At 33.8% G+C, this 11,242-nt stretch overlaps 2 protein-coding genes across 2 annotated transcripts; one reads left to right on the top strand and one right to left on the bottom strand.

Moving 5' to 3' along the window:
- Window positions 1-7,890: 7,890 nt before the first annotated feature.
- On the bottom strand, window positions 7,891-8,795 carry LOC100267103 (calvin cycle protein CP12-1, chloroplastic). Its single transcript, XM_002275007.4, has one exon. It carries the CDS (start codon window positions 8,495-8,497, stop codon window positions 8,111-8,113), a length of 387 nt encoding a protein of 128 aa, XP_002275043.1. The 5' UTR covers window positions 8,498-8,795; the 3' UTR covers window positions 7,891-8,110.
- A 102-nt stretch (window positions 8,796-8,897) lies between these two features.
- LOC100246544 (uncharacterized) lies at window positions 8,898-11,004 on the top strand. Its single transcript, XM_002269793.4, has 2 exons — window positions 8,898-9,759; window positions 10,189-11,004. Exons 1-2 carry the CDS (start codon window positions 9,693-9,695, stop codon window positions 10,791-10,793), a joined length of 672 nt encoding a protein of 223 aa, XP_002269829.1. The 5' UTR covers window positions 8,898-9,692; the 3' UTR covers window positions 10,794-11,004.
- Window positions 11,005-11,242: the final 238 nt, after the last annotated feature.

Raw genomic sequence — 11,242 nt, 5'->3', positions numbered from 1 at the left:
AAATTGAATTTAATCAACTTATTTCTTGATACAATTTTATAGGATACTAAAGTACAATTAATTCTATTTTATGGGATGTTAAGTCAACTTTAAAATTGGATTATAAAGGAGTTAGAATTTTCCTAGGGGTATGATGGTCCCCACTTAAGCTCACACTCCTTTATGGCATGTTGTTTTCAAGGATTTATGAGTTTTTTTATTCATATTTGTGCGTAAGGCATTTTGGTAAAAGCGTAAGGTTGCACAAAAGCTTATGAATGATCATTTTAGATTGAGTTAGTTAATTAATTAATTAATTAGACTCCAGTAAAGCTAATTAATTGATTAGGATCCAGTGGATTAGATTAAGTGACTTAAGCCTAAGATCGACTTAAGTCACTTAAACCCACAAGGAAGTTGATATGAATCTCCTTAAGGGTTAGGGTTGGACACTCTTAGCTATTGTCTTCTAGAGAAAGAACCCTAGCCTCCATCCAAGTGGAGAGAGAAGTCCATCTTCAAGTACTAAGTTCCAAAAAAGAGTCATTGGGTGGAAGATTATTAGTTTTCAAAATCTGTTTCACTAACTAAAATTAATATAAGAACATTCAAATAAAAGGTCATGCTTTTAAACCCCTAAATCTAAGGATTTTGATCATAAATCCCTTTGTTGTACTTTGATCAAGATCCCTAGAAAGATTAGATGCATGCATCCTTATGATCTAAGGCTTAGATTTGATTTATTTAGGGTATTCCAATAGGGGCCACCATTGAAGCTAGATGGATTTAGTATATCAGATCCATTGGTGAACTCAAGCCTAAACAAGGACACAGTAAAAAACAAAGGTAGTGAGGCAAATGCTTGGCCTTTTTATAGCATATTTAATAGAATGAGTCCTAATGAATTTCATTAGATAGCTACACGCAAATGTGCTAAAGAGGCTTGAGACATTGTCTTAGTCACACATGAGGACCCTTCAACTATTAAGTTATCCAAGATACAAATGCTTATTATTAAATTTGAAAGCATAAGAATGAAAGATGATGAGAATTTTATGTTTTCTATTCAAATCTAAGTGATACTATCAATTCGAGTTTTAAACATGGTAAGAAAATTCTTGAATCAAAAGTTGTTGAAAAATCTTGAGATCTCTCATGATGAGATTTAGGCCTAAGGTTATGTTGGGATAGAGCCTTTGAAAACATGACATGATGTAACTATTTTAGATTCATTAATAAATTTATTTATTTATGTTTCTTATTTTCTCTTTACTATCCCTATGCATTAATTGGTTATCTAAGCATTTATGTCTATATCACTTGCATTGTACATGACTCGAGTGCATTAGGAGTTGCATAGAATATACAAGTCATGGGTTAATTATAAGATGATAAGTTATTCATAGTTGGTTCATGGATTTGGGCAATCCAATAGAGACTAAAGTGCATTACCTCATAATTTGAGGGATGCATTGTCTCAACCATCAGGGTGAGTTTCCCATAATGAGTGCACTAGTATGTATGGTCAAATATTGGATAAGACCTATGGTGAATCATACGTAAGACTATCGATTATCATGATTCACCAAGCTATTAATTGCATGTGCTCTTAACCTTAAGAGGATATTGAGTCTATGTCAAAATCAATGGGAGACTTTTCACCTATGGGCGAGACCAGTTATATATCCCTACAGATTGGGTTGCTATTGATGAAGTATGGTGGCAATAGGTCTTCTCAATAGAGATACCATGACATTTCATGGGATTGAGATAGTGTGTCCCCCTAGGTGATCTAAAAGACATGTGATTAGGAATACTATAGCCATAACATTTCCTTTAGTGGAAAATTGACATATGTTTCTGTAAGTTATTAAAGTATGTCAATTGATCACATAATAGAAGAATATGTAACTCAAGGATTGAAATGGTCATCTTGATAGGTTGACAGTACTTCCTTTTTAAATTACGGACACCAGTTTATAAGGGGTTTGTATGTAGTGGATAGTAGGTCACTAATCAAAGTTTCACCTTATTGTAATTTTATAGGATACTGAAACCAGTTGATTTTCTTTAGTGGAGTTTTGAATCCACTTTAGAATTGGATTTTAAGAGAGCCAATATTTTCCTATAGGTCCTAATAATCCTTATTCGAGCTTCTAATTCATAGAAGTGTTGAGAACTTTGGATTACTCTGTACCCAAGCCCTTGATCATATTGGAATCATGTAATCTAACCTAGGCTTCTCTAAAAAGCAATCTAAGTGGAAACATTGCTTCAAAAAACCATTTAGATTAACAAAACTAGAGAAGAAGCAACCTATACCTAGATTTGGGTGTTCCCAAATAAATTACAGTCCCTAAAAATCATTGAAGAATAATCTGAATCCATAGAAGACGTCATAGATCTCATCTACCTATTAATCTTCCACTCGATTTCTCCTCATGCGTAGCTAGACATGAGAAAAATGTGGGATTTTCTTTCTAGAGAGTGGCTAAGGTTTCTCTTTGGAGGTTCTATTTGGAAAATGTTAAGCAAAACTGAAACCTTAACCCCTAATAGGAATATTTATAGGGTTTCTTGTAAGGTTTAAGTGACTTGAGTTCAAATTAGGCTTGGGTCACCTAATCTAGCTCAACTAGATCCTAATTACTTAATTAGCTCTAATAGACTCTAATTAATTAATTAGCCAATACCAGAAAGGCAATTCAGAAGATCTAGCCTAATCTTATGTTTTGACCAAAACACCCTTATACATACTTATGAACTAAAAACCCAAATCCTTTAAAATAAATGTGCCTCTGTATAATAAGAGCTAAAGTGGAAAGCATTAAAACCCATAAGAAAATATTGTCTTTCTCAAAATCCAATTCTAAAATTGATTCAACATTTCACTAAAGAGAATAATTGTACTCCAGTATCCTATGAAATTACAACGAGCATAGTTCAGGTCCATGACCTACTATCTACTTCATGAAGACTCCTTAAGAACTGACATCTATAATCTAACAAGGTAGAATTATCACCTATCATGATGATCTATCAAATCATTGAGTTACAGATCCTTCTAATTAAGTGATCAATTGACATACTCTAACTCTAAGGAGCATTTGTCAAATTTCACTAAGTGAAATGCTATGGTCATAGTCTTCAAGATCATGCTTTTGGATCACTCAAAATAACACACTGTGTCCATTCTATGAGATATCATAGTGCTTCTATTGAAAATGTATATTGCCACTAGCCTCCATTAATAGTGACCTAATCTATAAGGATATATGATCACTTTAGGGTCTCACCTATAGGCTAAAGTCTCTTATTGATTTTGGTATAGACTCAATACCCTCTCAAGGTTGAGAGTTTATTCAATATAATAACTTGGTATGAATCATGACAACTGATAGTCTTACATTATGATTCATCATAGGTCTTGTCTAGTGTTCATAACATAAACTAGTGTACTCATTATGAGAAAGCCATTATGATGACCAAGACAAGTCATCCATTCAATAAGGAGGTATTACACTACAGTCTCAAATGGATTGCCTAAATCCATGAACCAACTATGGACTATTAATCGGTCTGTAAAGAACCCATGACTTGGATCTTTTGTGCAACTTGCAATGTATCCAAGTCATATACAATGCAAGTGATGCGCGCATGTATGCTCATATCCAATTATGCAAATGGGATAATAAATGAGAAGTTAAGAAACATAAATAAACCAATTTATAAAATGAATCTCTATATGTTACATCATGTCATGTGTTCTAGGGCTCAATCTTAATAAGAGGCACATTTTATTTGAGGTATTTGGTCTTATGGTTCATAAATGTGCATAAGGGGGTTTTGGTAAGTGCAAAACTACACTAGATCTTATGAATTGACTTTCTTAATTGAGATAATTAAGTAATTGAAAGTTAATAGGGCTAACTAATTAATTAATACCAAGTGAGCTGAATTAAGTGACTCAAACCCAATTCAGGTTCAGGTCACTTATGTCCACAAAGAAGCCTATAAATACCCCCTTAAGGGTTAGGGCTTTAAGGTTTTTGTTATCATTATGTCTTCTGAAAGCCACCAAAGAGAAACCCTAGTCTCTCTCAAAGAAGAAGATAAAAACCCACACTTTTATCGTGAGTGGATCTATATGAGGTGAAATTGAGTGGAAGAACATTAGGTAAACGAGCTCTATGACATTTTCAAGGACTTTATTAGATTGAAATCAATATGGGAATATAAAGATTGTAGGTATGATTTCAATATTCTTTAGTTTTAATCATATTAGTTTTTTTACGCCATGTTTTCCCATTGTGTTAGATCTAAAGAGCGTTAAAATAGATGCATGCACCTACATGATCCAAGGCTCGGGAACAGAGTAATCCAGGGTTCCCAACAACTAGTATTGAAACCTTATGATAAGTTCTAACATGTTATATCCTTTACAAGGTGTGCTAACTCTGTTTTATAAGGTTATTTTATTCATCCTATAAGCATAAGGGATAAATGAATGAATGATTATTAATTATTCATATATTGAATAATTAATTGTTGCTTCTATTGAATAATTGTTTCTTTATTTAGATTGGGTTGTAAGCTTGGTGGTTGGGATCAGAGCATAGGAATCTTTTATTTGTAAAATTTTTTTTCTTTTGCATAAATGGGTTGTAAGCTCTTGATGGATGGGGCATAGGTTTTTGTTTCCTATGTAAAAATGGATTATTTTTTCCATTTTGTAACCTAAAAGAGATAAAGGAGCAATCTAGGTCTTCAATCACATCCATGGTGGAGAAATCAAGTGCTCAAGATAAGAGTTCCAATGGAGAAACAGTCAAAATCCATGGAGCAAGAGCTCTCAAATTCACAATCCAATCGTAGAGTTTGAGTGCTTAAATTAGCACTTGAGTGCTCAAATTAGAGCTTGGGTGCTCAAATTAGAGCTTGGGTGCTCAAATGAGAGCTTGAGCGCTTAATCAAAGCTTGAGTGCTTAGATTAGAGCTTGAGAGCTTGAGTGTTGTAGGTGGTACTGAAGGCAAAAAGTAGGAGCAAAACATGGTTTTTTAGGAGTGTTTAGTATGGGGTTTTATTTTACTAACCCTATTTTTTAGTTGCATGACAATTAAGCTTATTCCTAAAAAAAAGAAAAAACGAGACAATCCCAAAACCAAAAGTTGTATAAAAGAAATAACAAACCTTCATCTTCATTGAATTATAGGAATGATATATCATACCATATCCTAAAAAGACAAAGAATATTTGAGAAACTTTACCAAAAAAATGGAGGGATATTTATTAATGGAAGGATAAACTAAAACGTAGAAAATGGGACACACCCAAAACCAAAAGCTATATTAGAGAGACTACAATCCTTCATCTCCATCTAGTTGTATAAATGATATCAAACCATATCTTGAAAAAAAGAAGAATATTGGAGAAACTTTACCAAAAAAATAAAAATGAGAGATTTTTATTAATGGAAGAATAAACCATTACATAATAAATCATAAAACATAAAATGATAAATAAAAATGGATAGAAATTTAACCATAAAACATAAAATGATGTAAAAGTAATTTGAGGTTAGGGTTAATTTCATTCACCTCCCTAGGTTTTGGTTAAATAATAACTCTATTATAAGACATGTTTATCTTAATTTATTTTTCATTAATTTAACATTCAATTATTATTATTATTTATTTTGAAAATTTGAATTTTTAAAAATTTAATCAAATAACAACTATATAATACATGTACAAATCTGTAAACTATGAATTTTGTATATATATATATATATATATATATATATATATATATTTCATTTTCTTTGTTTGTTTTCTATACCAAATTACTAAAAAATTTATTTGCGCACATGTATAGATGCAAAATATAATTTTTTTCCATATATATATATGTGTGTGTGTGTGTGTGTAAACAATATTTCTAATGGTATAAAAAATAAACAGAAAAAATGAAGAAAAACACCTAAATATATTTACGATAGGTAGACTTGTACAAGCCTTATACATCTAGTATGTACAAATACCTTGTACATTTAGAACACATTTTTTGTACATGTGCGAAAATGTAACAGATATATTCCAATGATTTGATACTAAAAACAAATTATGAGAATCAAGAAAAATATGCAAATAGAGATGTGTGAATAATAAAAGACATTTTTATCCTTTTATTTATTTATTTATGGATTTCACAATAATTATGCAAACTTTAACTCCTTTAGTGTCATTTTGAGCCCCATCTATCCCTAGAGTGTAATTGTACCTTTATATAAAGCTTGTGTTGGGGGTTTGGTTCTAATAATGGTGTAGAATGAAATTGTTTTATTGATTTGCTTAAGTGGGTATTTGGTAAAACATAATACTTAATATTTAATGACTTAAAATGATTTTAAGTTAAATTATAATTAAATCATATTAAGCCATTAAGTTAACTTATCAAGATCATTTTTAACTTTAAGTTGTAATATTAATTAGTTTACCAAATACATTTAATATTTTTAGTAACTTAAATTAAGTTATCATGTTATATTAAACTATGAAGAGCCAATTTGGGAATGATTTTGAAACACATTTAGTTTGTGGTGTTTTTCAAAAATGATTTTTGGAAGAATCACCCATGAACTGATTTTCCAAGAATCACTTCAAGTGATTCTCATAGTTCTTAAAAGTTATTTTCAATGATTTGTTAAACAACTAATTTTTATAAAAAAAAAAAAAGAAAGAAAAAAGAAAAAAATCGTTTTCAAGCATTAACTTTTAACTTTATCAAAATAATTCCGCTCTAAGTTGGTTCATCAACCATCCTCTTAGTCTTTATCAGAATGCTTATTAAACAGTTCTATATTTTCCCAACTTTCCAGTCTGATTATGCAGCTGAATAATGGGTCACAGTCAAAATTAACTATGCACAAGTTGGATCTGACTACTTTTCTAAACACCATTTTGGAGAGTTATGGCTACCTTTAAATTATTACTGATATGGGGATTATGGAGGATATTGTTCCAATGATACAGGCGATAATGTGAGACAAAAAGAAATTAATAGAACTAAAAAGGCGGACAAAATGTCAATGGACTTCCAACAGTAAAGCTGCAAAAGAATTTAGTTTGAAAATTTTATTTTGAATTAGTATAACAATTTTATCTAGTTTTCCCTCTTCTCTGTTTTGGATGAACGGTGAGAAATATCTAGTGGTTATGATTTTCATTCATGAATATTTTACTTTGTGAATGCAATAGATTTATATGGGATTAATGTGGATGCCAGTTGAGGTATCTACCACTTGGTATGAGCTTAAACACATCATCTTTGTGAGCATTAGCTTCAGTGGCTTATTCAGTTGATTAATGTCTGCTTGTGATGTATCATTTGGAAGATGCATTTCTGTCTACAGCTCATGTCCATTTAAGACATGGACTTATTGGACTGGTTCGATATATTTTGGAGTGGAGTCTTCTTGGGGGCTTCCTTAGGAATGGAATTCACCATCACATAATAAGTTGGAATTGGCTGTTTATGAGTTTGCTGCTTTTTAATATCTTCCTCTTGAGTTTTCCCCCCAATATTGGGTGGCCGGACCATTGAATGAGACATGGAAGACAGGATTATGGTCATCACATGTGAACTTTCCGTATGGGGGTTCTTTTTCCCCAGCAAATAAGTATAAAAATCTTACTCTAGATGTTGCATGATACTTGGCTGATGAAATTCGAAACTATTAACTTATTCATTTCCCTTTTCTACTTGTTCAAATTAAAAAAATTTCAGCATATTTTATTTTCCCTTCAATCTAGGGTAGAATATTCTAATATTAAACTCCCCTCGGGCTCAACTAAGCAGAGATAATGAAACATTGCCTGGTGAGAAGGAAAAACCCCAGATCAGGGCCCAACTGAAGAAAACCTTATACCACTTTCTTTTATAGGAAGAAGGCTATAGTTTCCAACACCCATGAACTAATGGTTAAAACAAAGCTGATACTCAACCAATTTACGTTTCAAGATGGTATGGTATATGCTGCTAAATATAGAACAAGACCATTGTTTCATCATACTCTAGTTGAACATCACAGAGAGAAAATATGGAGAAATTTTACTTCATGAAAGGTGACCATCAGTCTTCATAGGTGCGGCACTCCTCGTCCTCAGGATTATCCTTACAGTAAGTCTCCAATGGGTCGGATTCCTTCTTCTTGTCCCTGGCATGGCTGGCAGCCGCGCTCAGCTCCTCTACCTCATCCCAGGCAGCTACACACTCCCCGCTAGCTGGATCGTCTGAGCACTTCTCTTCAGCATTCTTGATGCTCTCAACCACCTTCTCGGATATGCTATCTGGTGCTGCAGCCACTGGCCTGACACACATGCGACCAGCTCCAAACCGGCTTGGCCTTTTCCAGGGGTTGCTCAGCCATGGTGATTGAATGGTCTGGGACTTTGGTGAGTCTGCAGCCCTAGCCAAAACTCTTGGGGTTGAGAGACTAACACCAGCTATTGTTGCCATTGTTGTTCTCCTTCTTGTTGCAGCGGTACAACAGTGGGGTAATGTTGATAGGATATGATAATGCAAGCGATATAAGCGGTTTCTGTAATGCTTTAGGAACACACACTCGTTATCATGTAAGAACCACTCATAGGCTTCCACATCATACCAACTTGGCGATATTACTGAAAAATATCATATGTTTCCAAGTTTGTTTTTCTATGACGTCTGGACACGATATATCATGCCCAAGTGTCATGGGTCCACATCCAATTATTAGATCTTGATCAATCAAAACAAACTCGAGCATATCAGCCAATTTTTTTTTTTTCTTTTATACCTTTGAACTTGGTATTTAATTCTCTAGAATCACTGGTTCACTACTGATTTTTCCATGGGAGGCAGTTTAGCGCCGAGTCCTTACATATTATAGGGGACCCATGTAAATGAAATATGAATTACAGTAGTTACTACCAAAGGTACGGTGGAAGGTCTGAAGTTTGGTGGCTGCTTGTGTGGTGGGAGGGCAAAGGGTGACCTCATGATTTGCAACAAAATCTTGATATTTTAACACACTTTTGAGGCTTTAACTTGGTCAAGTTTTTAAAATATCTCAACCCCATGACTGAGTCTATCTCTGGCTTAAAATTATCTCAGCTTTGAATCAAACAAAAATATAGCTATCCGGGCATTCCCTTGAGAAATGCTTTGGGATGTGGCTTTCCCAGAATGTGTACCTATTTTTGGAGCACTGTTTGCTACAAGTAGAAGCTAATTCATGGACAAGATTCAATATAGAAATGACCTTAACTTGTAAAAGAAATAACAGATCCAACTGAATCTGCAGAAAAAAAAAAAAAAAAAAGTTATAAATTTGGAGAATTATTTGGAAAGGTTAACTTTGCCCTCAGCCTGTTGAATTAAGTCTCAGAGTTTAAAGAATAATTGGGTTGTGAAAATAAGAAATTATGAAGGAAAATGAGAGGGAATGATATCGAACTGCATCAAGTACTTGCGTTGAGGGTGAGAAGTACAAATTTAATTCTGTTTGGCATTGGTGCTTGCTTTGCTTCTTCGTCTATATTCACCCTTCATTCCACACATGGAATCGGATCCTTCCCCCTTTACCATGTTATTAAATGCCAAAGTCTCCTTAGAGCAATGCAAAAAGGAAAAATATTAGAGATAAGAATCCAACTCATTCTTTAGAGAAGCCATGATTTTCAAGAACAATAGCATTGAGCTCCTCTTCTTGGCTAGTATCATTCTTCTCAGTATCGCAGGTATGTTTATGCTTATGTGGCAATCAACATAATGAATCTTATTAATGATCGCTTGAAGAAAATCAAACCCTTGTTAAAATGTAATTATATTATCTCTTATTTTCTTTAATGCATTCTCTTAATTTTCTTTCTTGATGTGCTCCATGAATTTGTTTTTCCATGTTCCCTCAGCTCTCTATTTCTACTCTTGACTATTTTCACTCATTTTAGTAGTCTGATGTAGTAGGATTTCACATACTTTCTGTTTGGTTCTTGGAAAAAATGAAAGGAAGAAAAATATATTTACCCCCAGTCAAAAAAATCTAAGATGGATCATTTTAATTTAGTAATTCCCTCTTGCCAGTATGAATCTTCCTACCTCCAGAATATGGTTATGAGTGCTTCAAATGATTCCAAGTAAATAAGAAACCTTCAACCTTTTCTACACAGCTGAAAAATCCAGACTGCTGGTTGGAGAAGAAAATTCATCAAAAAGTTGGACAGGGAAGTTTACAGTCTTTAACTGCTTTGACGTGGGCACTGGGACGATAGCATGTGTGGTCAAGGAGGTTGTGAGGATCTATCTACACTATATCAGGGCGGTTCATGTACGAAAAGTAAGAGCAGAGGCAGAAACGGAAGCACTGAATGAGGGATTCTCACAGGGACTGAGCTATGAAGATTCCAGCAAGCAGGCATGTGAAAAGGGAGATGCAGCAGCAAGGAGGGCATATCTCCAAGCCAAGCACATCATGGGGCATTTGATTTCCTCAGGATGGGACGTTTTTGAAACTCTGTACGTTGGGGGCACCATTACAGAAGGGTTAATTAGGGGCAGTGGTACACTGTTGGGATCACATGCCGGTGGCTACATTGGAGAGCAGAGGCTTGGGTGGATTGGGTCTCTTGTTGGAAGCCACATGGGGAGTTGGGTTGGAGGAAGAATAGGTCTAATGGCTTATGATGTGGGGAATGGAGTTCAGTACTTGCTTCAACTTGTTGGTAAAGAACATAGCTCTAATGGAAGCTCTAGTTCGAGGGGTTCTTTGCTTTAGTGCAGAAAAAGGGAGATCAATACGTTGCTTACTAATGAATTAATTGTAGCAAAAGACCAAGCAGATATTGCGCTTTCCTTGGTGTAATATGAAAACTTCCACACAAGTTCGCATGAATATTTCTACTTGGAGTGTTAACTAGCATCGGTTTATTCCAGATTCTTTTAACTTCTAAAGCAAATGGGAGCTTAACATCCTCTAGAACATTCAAGACTTGGTATGATTTTATAAATTAATTTAAGATATTATTATTAATAACTTGACTTAAATGATCCTATTTTAAGGTTAAAATTGGCACTTTTATTTAATTAATTTAAGCTAAAATGATGCTTGATCTTTATACAGAAAGAGGGAAAACAGAACAGAAAGCTATATCAGCATAATAGCTTAACCTCTCTAACTCTCTCCCCCAAATTGATGTTGGGGAGGAGACTGTTAACTTTCCTTTA

The sequence above is a fragment of the Vitis vinifera genome, chromosome 1 (assembly GCF_030704535.1).
Source record: "Vitis vinifera cultivar Pinot Noir 40024 chromosome 1, ASM3070453v1".
Taxonomy (NCBI): domain Eukaryota; kingdom Viridiplantae; phylum Streptophyta; class Magnoliopsida; order Vitales; family Vitaceae; genus Vitis; species Vitis vinifera.
The sequence above is the reverse complement of the archived record's forward strand: the minus strand, read 5'-3'. Positions and strand labels throughout refer to the sequence as shown.